This window comes from Marmota monax, unplaced genomic scaffold (genome assembly GCF_021218885.2).
Source record: "Marmota monax isolate L192 unplaced genomic scaffold, Marmota_monax_Labrador192_F-V1.1 WCK01_AAM20220418_F8-fsc00042, whole genome shotgun sequence".
Taxonomy (NCBI): domain Eukaryota; kingdom Metazoa; phylum Chordata; class Mammalia; order Rodentia; family Sciuridae; genus Marmota; species Marmota monax.
Window position 1 is genome coordinate 1265675 of NW_026693008.1, and position 13833 is coordinate 1279507.

At 42.7% G+C, this 13833-nt stretch overlaps 1 protein-coding gene across 19 annotated transcripts in view; it reads left to right on the plus strand.

Moving 5' to 3' along the window:
- Magi1 (membrane associated guanylate kinase, WW and PDZ domain containing 1) overlaps window positions 1-13833 on the plus strand; it is a 619206-nt gene that overhangs the window by 499680 nt on the left and 105693 nt on the right. For all 19 annotated transcript variants that reach the window (XM_046452718.2, XM_058582074.1, XM_046452730.2 and 16 more), the window contains 2 exons: window positions 5529-5735; window positions 13586-13787. In XM_046452718.2, coding sequence (XP_046308674.1) covers window positions 5529-5735; window positions 13586-13787 — 409 coding nt within the window. The remainder of the gene's footprint in view (window positions 1-5528; window positions 5736-13585; window positions 13788-13833) is intronic.

Sequence of the window (13833 nt, forward strand, 5' to 3'; positions counted from 1 at the left end):
CACCCTCTTTCCTGCCCCATGCCCTCTCCCCTCCCTCCATCCAAAGTTCCTCCATTCTCCCTATGCCGCCCCCCTTCATTAATATTACACTAAAGGAAGTAAGCCAATCCCCCAAAACCAAAACTGAATATTTTCCCTGGTTAGCGGGTGCCGATCCATAAAAGTTCTGAGTTTATCACTGGGCTCTGCTTGGCACTTTGAACCACCTCCTCATTCTGTCACTGGGCAGAAACAAGGCAAGGCAGACAAGATTAGAATAAATGGCTTGGCCTGCTAGGTGCAGTGGCTCCAAAGTGAGACCCTGTCTCTAAATAAAATACAAAAATAAGGCTGGGGGTGGGGCTCAGTGGTCAAGTGCCCCTGAGTTCAATCCTGGTAACCCCCCCAAATAAATAATAATAAATGCCTTTTGTAATTTTGCCCTGAACTAACTTATCTGATATGATGCTTGAAATAAATCAACTGACCCATCTTATTTTTCTTTCTTTTTACTTTTTTCTGTTTGACATTTTCACTTGGCAAGACAAGTCGCTGCCTCATCTAGCCCTTGGCACTTCTCTCGGAGAGAGTTTACAAGGGACTGCCTCTTTAGTGGGGGTGGACTCAAACATGCCTGTTTTACAAATGCCTCCGGGTAGAAGGGGCTGATTATATACTCAGAGCGTTGGTTTTCCCTTAGCCGTAGCAGTGTAGCGCAGTGTAGCGCCAGGGTGACATTTCAAATTGGAGTTATGGGTTGCATATTTCTGCATGCTAATTAGGAAGGGGGATGTCAGCATTCAATAATGTTATTGTTTTGCTTCCTAGAAGGTCTGTAGAAAAGCAGCTGCCAACGGGATACTTTTGGGGGACCCAAAGATAAAGCAGGGGTGAAGAGAGTTCTTGTTTGTCATTGAGGAAAATGAGACCATCTGGAGTCCTGGTCTTTGGCAGGCCCTGGGAGCCGTCTGTTGCGATAAGCTCTGTTGGCAAACTCTGCCGTGGAATGTTCCCTGTTGATAATGAAAGTAACCAAATGAAATCTGTGCTGTCATTGGCTGTTCCTGTGCATATAAAGACAGGGAGGCTGAAGCCAGAGAAGTTTCACTGAATTCTCCTGCCCGGAGATGCCCCGGGATTTCTGGACATAGACACTGGAGGCAGACACAGCTCTTTTTTTTTCCTTTAATTTTTTTTTTTTTTTTTTTAGTTGTCAGTGAACTTTATTTATTTATATCTGGTGCTGAGAATCGAACCCAGTGCCTCCCACGGACTAGGCAAGTGCTCTACCACTGAGCCACCACGCCAGCCCCCATCTCTGTGTTAATGTCAGGCATCATTTATAAATTGTGTGAATCTCAGATTCTTCTTCTGAAAATAGGAATATTGATGTCTTTTTCTCTAAGATGGTTATAAATGTTAACTCATGTTCTCCTGCCTGGTCTCCTATTTAAAGACACTGGCAAAGATAGACACATAATTACAGGCCTTGGGTTTATTATCCTTGTGTGTGTGCAGGTTGTATTTCCCTAGGGTGGGGCAGGTAGGGAAAGAAAGTGTAAAGAGAAGGTGAGAGAATTTTATGAATGATATCATCGCATGTTGAGCAAGCAGGTAGTAAATCAACAGGACGCAGATGGCAGTCATTCAGATGTAATTGACAGACTGGAAAAAACTGTTCTGAGTAATGTTGTTAAGAACTGGATCCACAGTAGAGGTATTTACAAAGACCCCAGGCTAGAATCCATGCACGATCTCTAATTGTTCTGTAAAGAATTGCTGAGTGACCTTGTGTGCCTGGTACTGTGTTGGAGGGGCACACAACCAGGTGTGGCCCCTGCCTTGGTGGATTGGGTCATCTAGGGGTGAAGACAGATACTGATTAACTACTCTGATAAATACAGCAAAGGGCATTGAGAAGAAGAAGCGTTCGTGTTTCCCTGTTAACATGTGAGAACTAATAAGGACAGCTTTGGTCTAGACTATGGGGTCTGAGATGCTGTCCCTGAGGATGAGCAGATGGGGATGGGGTGGATACAGGGAGATGGGTATAGGGAGAGGTGGGGGCAGGAACTGTGAGATGAAGAGGGGGCCCCGTGTGCATGTGAAGGCTGAAAGAAGCCCAGTGGGGCTGTGTGCAGTGTGCACACCTGTATTCCCAGCAGCTTGGGAGGCTGAGGAGGATCATGAGTTCAAAGCCAGCCTCAGTAACTTAGGGAGGCCCTAAGCAACTCAGTGAAACCTTATTTATTTCAAAATAAAATATGAAAAGGTCTGGGGATGTAACTCAGTGGTTAAATGATGTTGGGTTCAACCCCCGGCACACACCCGCCATCCCCTGCAGAAAAGTATTTTGTTTGGCTTGGTCAAGGCCAAAAATTGGGTCCTGTTAATGAAGGCCAGCAGTGCCTGCCTCCCAACCTGCTGGGATTACCGGTGTGTGCCACTGTACCCAGCTACAGAAGGGAAATTTTATATAGTTCCTCTTAATAATAAGTATTTCTGTACCCAATCTTAATTTCTAGAAATAGGGAAGAGCTTTGAACAAGTGTGTTTTGTGTGTGTGTGTGTGTGTGTGTGTGTGGTCGCATTGAGGAAAAGGCCAATCATTTGTTGACTTAAGAAAGCCTTTGAACTTGAAAACTGAGGGCAGGTGCCCACTGGAAATCCACACATATTTGTCAAATTTAGGTAGAACTTTATTTTCCAGGCATTTATTTCTGTCGTGCACTGCAGATGTCAAAGACTTAATTGATTTTTTTAAATGATTATAATTTTATGAATGTGACTTCAATTTAATGTCACTGAAACTGAGTGATAGGGTTATAAAATGGTAATTATAAAATTATGAGTAAAGAGTCCCATGCTTTGGTTACATTTTCCACTAGGTTCTTATTTTTAGACATTAGCCTTTGTTTAACATCTCACTCTAAAAATGATGTGGTGTTTTGATATATCAGTGATGGGAGGGATTGAGAATTAAATTCAGTAAGGCTTTATCTTTATCTCTCTCTCTCTTTTTTTTTTTTTAACTCACTGTGGAGGTTGATTTCTCAATAGTAAATGGTGTTGCTTTCCTAAATGCCAATACAATAGTCTTCAGGGAATGAAAAGGTTGTATCCCTTCAACTGTAAGGTGAAGTGGATTTCTTAGTTCATATGTGCATCAATTTTTTCTTGTCTGAGGGTTGGCCCCTCAAAACATATAAGGGGTGCCTTTATTCAAGCTTTCTTCTTACTTCCTGTTCCTGCAAGTTGGAGATCTTAAAGAAGTTTTTTTGAAGAAATTGATAGATCACTTTCTATTAAAAAAAAGAAAAGTCCTAGAGATTGACCCGAATGTGCATGCCAGATGCCTACCTGGGATCCTTCAGACTTACACATGGCCGCCTTTCAGTCTACTAGGTTTTAAAAATGTGTATGTTCAACCGGACGCGGTGGCACACGCCTGTAATCCCAGCAGCTCGGGAGGCTGAGGCAGGAGTGTCTCGAGTTCAAAGCCAGCCTCAGCAACTTAGTGAGGTCCTAAGCAACTCAGTGAGACCCTGTCTCTAAATAAAATATAAAATAGGGCTACTTTTTTTTTTTGTACCAATTCCTGGTACAAAAAACAAAAGTATATATTCAGAATTTCCTTGCTGACATGGACTGTTAAACCACTCTCAAACAAAGTCAATGTGTATATATTCATCAATTTGATAATTCAAAAATATCTTAAAGAGATATTATTAAACCCCTTCTGGAAAAAGCAGTCTTATGAGGATAGTGCTGGATAGAAACAAATGTTCATCTCTAGGTCTCATGGAGACCAACTTTTGTCTTTTGTTCTTTTTTCTATTTCTTTCTTTTTTTTTTTTCTTTGCCTTTTTAAGTGCTTACAAAATGTCTATGTATTGAGGTGCTTGGTTTAGCTAATGGCATTGGGACACTGGGAACAAATACCGTACACAGGCTTTATTAGTATCTGTAATGTTTCTATGTTACTAAACATCAAATTACAAATGTTGGTCAGGATTTATTGAAGGATTCAGTATTATTGTCTATCTTCCTGGCCTGATTTTGAAAGATTTAAAAGTTGAATGGATCAGTGGAATTCTAATGTTGTTGTCTTTTATCATGTAGTTGCTAAATATCATCGATTATAAACTCAGCTTTTCAAATTTTGATTGTTCATGAACCTTCATGATTTTGTTCATATTGGAACAGTCTGTTATTTAATTAATGTTTTCTTTAAGAAAACTTTAACAAACACAATTTGCTTTTTGAGTTCTTTTTTGAGATTTATATAGTGAGATTTAATTTTTTCATATTTTTTATTGCTGCATTATAGTTATAATAATAGTGATGGGATTCATTGTTACATATTTAATGGACGTGTAGATGATGTAGTATTACTTTGAAATGGGAATTTTCTTTTTTTGTGTGTGTTTTGGTTTTGGTTTTGGTACTGGGGATTAAACCAGGGACACTCAACCACAGAGCCACATCCCCAGCCCTTTTTAATATTTTATTTAGAGACAGGGTCTCGCTGAGTTGCTTAGGACCTCACTAAGTTGCAGCGACTGGCTTTGAAATGGCGATCCTCCTGCCTCAGCCTCCTGAACCTCTGGAATTAAATAGGAGTTTTCAAAAAGAAACTCTTATGACTTCTACCATCACTATTATTTATTCCATTGTTTAATTTTTTTGTTGTATAAAACTGTTGTTTAAAGCTTTTTGTTAAAGATCAGTCAGCCTTTTTAAAATATTGCTGTTTTTCTTCAATTTTAAAGGCGAACTTGATTTTGCTAATCTAACTTACTCGTTAGATATTTCTATTGGAAATTAAAAATGTTAGTTCATTAAAATTTAAAAAAAAAAAAGCAAAAATCCAATTCATGTACCAGTCAGGGTGCCATAAACCAAACTTGTTGGGTAAAGGGAAGATGGGCTGTTTCTAGAGGCGTGATTGACACTTTTCTGTTAAAAGGTGGCGAGGGTTTGTTCCCACCCTGCAGGCCCCCCAAGGGTCAGGCCTGCCATTCACTTGAAGAGGCGCCACGTGGTACTCAACTGCCCTTCTTTTCAAACAGTGCCCTGGTTCCCTCTTGAAGAGGGGAGGTGACCTCAACTTTTCAGGTCTGTAAGGGTGCTGGCAGTAATGAATTTTGATTTTCTGTGAGGCTCACTCTAAATCGGATTCAAGCATTATGCTGGTGCCCATATAGCAAAAGACGACCAATTGAAATTCAAATGTAATGAAGATGGAAGTTTTTTTTTGTTTTTTGTTTTTTTTTTTTCTATTCAGCCCCTCCTCCTTTGTTTTTAGCTTTCATTGATTCTTTCTTTGCACCTAAACAGTGTGGCTTCTCCTCTCTTGCTCCTGCAATCACCCTAACCTAGTTGGATAAGGAAGGCGGTCTTTGCTAACCCATCCCAGAAGTGAAATGTTTCTCGTTTTCCGGTTTTTATTTTATTTCATGCGCTGAGAGATCGGGATGTGAAGTCTTGCAAAAAAAAAAAAAAAGTATTCTTTTTGAAACATGCAAATGTGTCTCTCTATCACCTAGGAAACTATTATGGGACACCCAAACCTCCCAGCCAGCCAGTCAGTGGGAAAGTGATCACAACGGATGCCTTGCAAAGCCTTCAGTCTGGCTCCAAGCAGTCGACCCCGAAGCGCACCAAGTCCTACAATGACATGCAAAATGCTGGCATAGTCCCCGCGGAGACCGAGGAGGAGGATGATGTTCCTGAAATGAACAGTAGCTTTACAGGTAAAGGCCACACGGGGTCCCTTCGCAACTGTTGTGGCCAAGGCGAGTGGAGGTGGGAAGGCTCTCCCCAGGAAGGAGGACCAGGATGCTCTTCGCAAGAGCATTTCAGCAGCTTGCCCAGATTCCAATCCCAGCCATGCAGTGCGTGGGGAGGAGGCTGACCATCCCTCCGTCCACTTACCACGGTTCCCAGGAATATCTGAACGTCACCCAACTATCTGAAACGAGCCAGGGATAAAGGTGTGGACACAGCAATTGAGAAATATCAGCCTGGTCTTTCTCTCTTCAGGAGGATATATTTAGGCTGGGCACCTTGGCTCACGCCTGTGATCCCAGTGGCTCAGGAGGCTGAGGCAGGAGGATCACAAGTTCAAAGCCAGCCTCAGCAAAAAACGAGGCCCTAAGCAACTCAGTGAGACCCTGTCTGTAAATAAAATACAAAATAGGGCTGGGGATGGGGCTCAGTGGTCGAGTGTCCCTGAGTCAATCCCCAATGTGTGCCCCCTCCACCTCCAAAAGAAGATATATTTATTTATTTTTTACACTTTGTTCATTGATGTTTAATTTGGCCTTGAAACATCTTTGTCATCATGAAGCGAAATATGAGAATTCGGTTGACATTAAGCTGACATTAAACTGACAGCATCCGCTTCTCTCACACTATTTTAAGTAGAGGTGTTGGAAGTATGTCTTGTGCTCAGCTAACTTATGCAGACTTTACTGCGGACCTTAAAGGGGGCAAGAAAAATACGCAAAATAAATATTCTAGGGTTCTCCTCTGTGTATGCATTCTGTATCATGTAGCAGATGTGACTGAATCCATTGTATATTTACACCTGTACTCAGAGCTGTGTGCCTAAAGCTTAGCCGTGCTGTGTGTTATGGGGGGGTTGTCTAGGACAGAGCCTCAGCTTGGGCTGTGCAGTTGAGGTATCGCACATCTCAGGTGGTACCATTTGTATGCTGGGGTATGTGGTCTTGGGTTAGAGCAGTGATCTATAGCTACTCAATCTCATTTTTCATTATGTGAGAGTTTGACCTCATGTAATAACTCAAAATGTAACAACTGCCTAAACACCTGAGTAATTTCAGCCTATAACGTGACTTAGAGAAAACCACTTCATTTTTTTCTATTTTTTCCTATATTTAAATTCTCTCTTTAATATGTTAGAACTGTAGCTATGGACAAGTTTTCCGTGGTCGGCATCCACGGTTTCCTCCGTCAGTGGCCTTTCTCTTATCACCATACTTGGTCACTGCTTGGGTAGACTCAGCCCCAGTGCTTGGATAGACCAGTCGACCCTTGTGTTTCCCCCGTGTCACCAAGTCTGATAGAATGTTCAGGAAAAGTATTTTGTTGTTGAATACTACTACAGCTGGCATGGATCTCTCTGAGATTTTGCCATTTATTAACCGAGCTCAAAAGTCTAAATTGGTTAAGATGCCCATAAATTTTTTTTTTCAATATTTTTTTAGTTATAGATGGACACGATACCTTCATTTATTTATTTTTATGTGGTGCTGAGGATCAAACCCATTGTCCCATATGTGCTGGGCAAGCGCTCCACTACTGAACCCCATAAAATGTTTTTGGTGACTTTGCTATGGCAGTAGGATAACTTACCCCTTTTGTGAGAAGTATTGGATCAACTGAAGTACTGATGTCATGGCTTGTCTCTTGATAGTTGACTATTTATGAACAAAATGCCTTAAATCATTTATCTGTGATGGGACTAGGGGAATTGTATCATTTCCAAGTTTTTCCTACTAGCTCTAAGAATTTACTTCTGTGAAAAATTTCTTTTTTTTTTTTTCCATTTAAAATGTGATAGACCAGTGGCTGACCTACAATTGCAATGTCTAGAAGAAAAATTTTTTTTTTTTTTTACCAGGGATTGAACTCACTGAGCCACATCCCCAGTCCTTTTTTTTTTTCTTCTATAATTTTAAATTTTATTTATTTTTATGTGGTGCTGAGGATCAAACCCAGTGCCTCACATGTGCAAGGCAAGCACTCTACCACTGAGCCACCACCCCAGCACCCCCAGCCCTTTTTTTATATTTTATTAGAGTCAGGGTGTCACTGAGTTGCTTACGGCCTAAGTTGCTGAGGGTGGCCTTGAACTGGCGATCCTCCTGCCTCAGCCTCCTGAGTTGCTGGGATTACAGGTGTGTACCCCACTCCCGGAAAAATTCACCATCTTTTCTGTACGCCTTTATTAAAATCATCTGATTTCATCCTTTGGGAATATTTCATCCATATATAGTAGCCACCAACAAAATGAAAAGAGGTTATATTACATTGCTTTTAAAAACGTATAATACTTTAATGTCTTGATAGTTCAGTAAATAAGAATTGCAAGTCATGATATAACCCAAAACATAGTTGTAGTCACAGCAGTAGAAGACCTTACGAATAGGGGACAGTGAAACAGCTCTGCCAAACAGGCCTGTGGTGTCCTTTAGGGCATAAGGCCACCCTTATACACTTTTATTTGTCCTCCATTTATGTACTAAGGTGATTTCTTGGTAGAAAGCAAGGACAAAGTTGAGGTCGTTGACCATAAATCTTGAGATGTCCCATCTCTAACCACTGCACATTTCTGTCTGTAGAAGCCACACCTTAGACCATCTGATCTCATAAAATCCTCACTTGAAATCCTGTCATGTAAAAAAGGAAATGTAGAGCCAGGCCAGTGGCCCATGCCTGTAATCCCAGTGGCCTGGGAGGCTGAGGCAGGAGGATCTCAAGTACAAAACCAGCCTCAGCAACTTAGCGAGGCCCTAAGCAACTCAAGGAGACCCTGTCTCTAAATAAAAGACAAAAAAAGAAAAGAAATGGCTGGGCATGTGGATCCGTAGTTAAACACCCCTGAATTTAATCCCTGGTACCAAAATAAAAAAAGAAAATGTGGGCCTCGGTCATGATTGCTAAAGTCAGTCTGATCCTTCATTTCTGCACAAAACAGAAAGCCAGGTGACACTCCACGGTGCTCTTCAGGTGCCTGTCTTGGCACTAAGAAGGCCAATAGGATGATTTAGACAGACAGGGCCTAGACTGCAGTGTGGCCCCGTGGTAGGGGGTAGGCCTTGCAGGGATGGCAGAAGCCTTGGCTTCTGTCCCTAGCAGCCCATCCCCCACCTGACCCCTCACCGACCACCCCACCCCCCAAAAAAAGAAATGGAAAGAGGAGTAGTTTTGAGCTATACCTGTGACGGTGCATCTCAATAGTAGGGAGCGTGTTAAATGAACGTCCCTCACAAAATAAAAGTGACACCAGCTGACATTGTATCATACCATAAACTCATACTAATTCTTTTCTTTTCTTATTTTTTTTTTTTAGTTGTAGTTGGCACGATTACTTTTATTTATTTTTATGTGGTGCTGAGGACTGAACCCAGTGCCTCCCCCATGTTAGGCAAGTCCCCTACCACTGAGCCCCAGCCCCAGCCCCTCATACTGATTCCTTTGAAGAATTCATACCCCCCAGTTACATATCATACATGTGTGTGAAAGTAGCTGGGTCGAAGCATTTTGCATTCTGAACAATTCTAAATAGCAATCTACCAGCCATTTTGTACACAGGGTGACATTAGCATAATGGGGTGTTGGCTCTGGTTGGGCCAGCGATGATAAAGGTATGAGAATCATATCTAAGAGTAGAAATACTGTGGACCTGTTCAAAATGATACCTATCAGGATATTTTAAACAACATGCTGCTGTTTCCTGCTGGGCGCGGTGGTACATGCCTGTAGTCCCATTGACTCCAGAGGCTGAGGCAGGAGGATCAACAGTTCAAAGCCAGCCTTAGCAACTTAGCGAGGCCCTCAGCAACTCAGTGAGACCCCGTTTCTAAATAAAATATAAAAAAGGGCTGGGGATGGGGCTCAGTGGTTCAGTGCCCCTGGGTTCAATCCTCCGTACTAAAATAAATAAATAAATATGTATAAGAGCTAATGTTGGGCTGGGGTTGTGGCTCAGTGGTAGAGTGTTCGCCTAGCATGTATGAGGCCCTGGGTTCAATCCTCAGCACCATATAAAGATAAGTAAATAAACGAATTGTGTCCATCTATCATTAAAAAATATTAAAAAAAAAAAAAAAAAAAGCTAATGTTTCTCTGGTACAATGTGGCAGACATTTTCCAAAGCTCTTTATGTGCACGCCAGGGAAGTCAAGTAGTTTCCCCAGTGTTCTAATGTTATAATGAGGGAGTGTCAGAGGGTCCTCCTCCAGAACCTGTGTGCACATCCAGTGTGCTTTTTTGTGTTTTAAATTAACCTTATCAGACCCTAAAGATTTTGACTGATTTTTGCGCAGTGGAAGAGGCACATAGATCTAAAACTATCTACAAGTTTAAGATAAGCCTCAGGAGTGTTCTTAAAGTCACTTCCAACAGTCTGAGGCCAGGCAGGGAGACAGAAAGAAGAAAATGCTTAGAAACTCCTGATTTACTATTGATAACAATGGCATTTGTAGTTCACCTCATGGTTTACATACCATTTTCACGTGTATCTGGTGAACCCTCCTGGTTATCTTGAGAGAGAAGCCACTCAAGTACCTCCTCTGCAGCTCGCGGGTGAGGACATTGAGTGAGAGTGCGTGTCACACCACCACAGGACGTGAGCCCAGGCTTTCTGGGTCCCATCTAGACTCCTCCCACCGTCCATTCTGCCTGACTCCTTGCATTCATTCATTGGCAACCTTGGGTTAGATGATGGTAGTAGTGCTCCCAAATATTTCATGAATCAAAGATTTTTTTGCGGGGGGACGGGTACCACAGATCGAACTCAGGGGCACTTGACCACCGAGCTGCATCCACACCCTATTTTGTATTTTATTTAGAGATAGGGTTTCACTGAGTTGCTTAATGCCTTGCCTTTTGCTGAGGCTGGCTTTGAACTTGCGATCCTCCTGCCTCAGCCTCCAGAGCTGCTGGGATGACAGGCATGCGCCACCGCACCTGGCTAAGATTTTTTTAATCAAAGCATGTATCAAAGTCAAAGCCATTACCTAGGCTATGGATTTTTTTTATTAGTTGTAGATGGACACCATATCTTTATCTTATTCATTTATTTTTATGTGGTGCTGAGGATCCATCCCAGGGCCTCTGCCACTGAGCCACAACCCGGCCCCAAGGTTATGGATTCTTGAGTCTGTCCTGTGTGTACTCGAACCTTATTTTTGTGCTTTCCGTTTTCCATCAGAGAATGAGATTTTTTGTTCTCTTTTTTCCCCCACATTTTTTACAAGTGCATTATAGTTGCACACAATGATGGGATTTGTTGTCACATACTCTACATGCACACAGCATAACAGTATAATTTGACCAATGTCACTCCCCAGCACTCTCCCCCCTACATCCGCCCCCTACCTTTGAGTTTCTGAGTTTGGCTTATTTCACTGAGCATGATATTCTCCCTTTCCATCCATTTATCAGCAAAAGCCATAATTTTGGCCATGGCTTCCAGAACATGACAACTTCAAGCCCCAGCCAAAGTTAGAACTTTGCACACAAGTAACATTCCATTACATTCTTTGGAGACTTCTTTGTATCCCTCTCCTCAGACTATACTGCTTCTGTCTCCTGAATCTCCATCACCAGGATGCTTTACAAGAGCCGATTTTGGAAACAAATCCCAAACCTCTTCTCTGGAGTAGGGAGGCGGAAATACGCACTTTCATAGGCTCTCCAGGGGATTCTTGTGTACTCTTCAGGGTGAAAAGTGTGCCCTGGAGAAGGTACATCAGAAATGAGTGAGTGTAGGTTGGCTTCTACAGAATTACAGGTGGGTCTTTTCATCATTGCTAGGCTTTGGATTTATTTTGTTGTTGATGAGTAGTCTCAAAAGGTTTCTTCTGTTTTGGCCTAATTTCCTTCTTGTTCATTCAAATTATAGTTGTCCTATTAAATCTGCACTCTTTTCATGCAAGTTGTAAAACCCATTCATACTGGTGCAGGCAGGAAGGTGTGACTCGGTGGGGGAACCAGGCGGTTGAAGAGGACAGGGGTAACCTTGACTCCAGACGTGGATCAAAGGCTCAATCCTGGATCTTAGAGAGCATTCTCCCTTTCATCTCTGCTTTCCTCCGAGTGGGTTTCACTCTTCAGTAGGTACTGCCTACAATGGGAATGTGGCCACCAGCTTCAGAACCTGTCAGTTAAATAAGCCCAGCATCCAGAGGCTGACGGTTCTGGCAGAACTTCCCTATGTCCCCTTCATTGGTCCACCCTGGATCCAGCATGTGTTCCTGAACTTGACCATCAAAGGCCAAAACAAAGGGTTGGGGTGGTGGCTCAGTGGTAGAGCATTTGCCTAGCACAGGTGAGGCACTGGGTTCAATCCTCAGCACCACACACAAAAAAATAAACAAAATAGAGGTATTGTTTCCATTCTACCAAAAAAAAAAAAAATGATACAGTACTCCTAATTGAGAAGAGTGTAGCTTGGAGCCAGGAGGAGGTTGATGGGTTTATATCAGTTTTCTTGGGCTATGTGGGCTAGGGCATGGATTTGGGGCAGGTGTGGTTGTTTTGGAGACTCTTCGTTCCCAGGGGTCTCCTGGGGAGCCCTCGTCGCAGACAGCTTTGAAAACAGTCCTTTATTATTCTTCAGTCTGCTTTTGCAATCAAAGCAGGAATGTCTATCAGAGAATAACTGCAGGAGATAGAAAATCGCTACATCCCCTGATGATTATGTCGTCAAGGCCCACGGAGATTGACATTTCCTATCATCAGCTTCTATAAAAATTCAGCCCCAGAGTGTCCACAGTGCTGTTTGTGGACACTTGGATGACATCACCCCGGATAGGGCTAGTTAATCAGAAGCAAGGACACTCACGCACTGAGAGCCTTCTTTGGAGACCCATGTCCCAGCAGTCCACCTACACGCCACCCTGCAGGGGGTAAGCTGTCTTGGTTTTCACAGGAACAGCCTCTTGGGTTTTCTAAAAGAGGCTCCATTCTGACTCACTGGTATAGCTGTCTCCATATCCTAAACTTTTATATACGTTCCAGCTTAATGTGTCAGCTGTGATCTTTGCCAGCAGCTACCCAAAAAACTGTTTTAGATAACTTTTATAAAAAAACCACCGGATCTGTGTGTTTTCAGCATGAACTTTTTTTTTTTTTTTCAAGTCACAAGCCAAATAGTACCCACGGAAGGAGCGTGTGTCTTAGTCATGTTTTGATCTTCTTGGTTTAAGAGTCTTTCGGGTCTAAGTTATTAATTGGCTTCTTCTCTGGCATTTCTGAGATGGTGAGTGATGTATTATCTGCCATGTTTTTCTCCTCTTCTTTTTTTTTGGTACTGTGGGTTGAAGTTACTTAGGGTCTCTTAACCGCTGAGCCACATTCTCAGCCCTTTTTATGTTTTATTTAGAGACATTGTCTCACAGAGTTGCTTAGAGCCTGGAATAGTTGCTGAGGCTGGGTTTGATCTTGCAATCCCCCTGCCTCAGCCTCTCAAGCCTCTGGGATTACAGGTGTGCACCACCACACCCAGCTCCTCTTTCTTAATAAGTAAAATAAATTCTGTTGGGGTGTATGTGTACATGGGTATGTGCGTGTGCATGTGTGTGTGTCGAATTTAGGGCCTCAAATCTGCTAGTGACATGCTCCTGTGGTCCGACACTGAGCCACACCTCTCAGGAGTGGTCACTGGAATGCTATCTAACATTTGTTAAAGCAAAACAGAAATCGTAGTTAATGGCCATCGATCAGAGAAGGGTGAGGGCTAAGAAGAGAGATGTGCACAGTGTCTCATAACCCAACCTTGTGTTCTGATGATGAGTGTGTTTGTGCTTTCTCTCTCTCTCTCTCTCTCTCTCCCCACCACCTGACCCAACAGCCGATTCTGGGGACCAGGACGAGCACCCTCTCCAAGAAGCAGCTCTTGCGCCTGTGAATAGTAGCCTCGTTGCTGCTCCCATCACGGACCCTTCTCAGAAGTTCCCTCAGCACCTACCTCTTTCCGCAGAGGATAATTTAGGTCCTCTGCCTCAAAACTGGGAGATGGCCTATACCGAAAATGGAGAAGTCTACTTTATAGAGTAATGTATACCATTCTTTCCACCTCCACCTCACCCTCTCTTTATT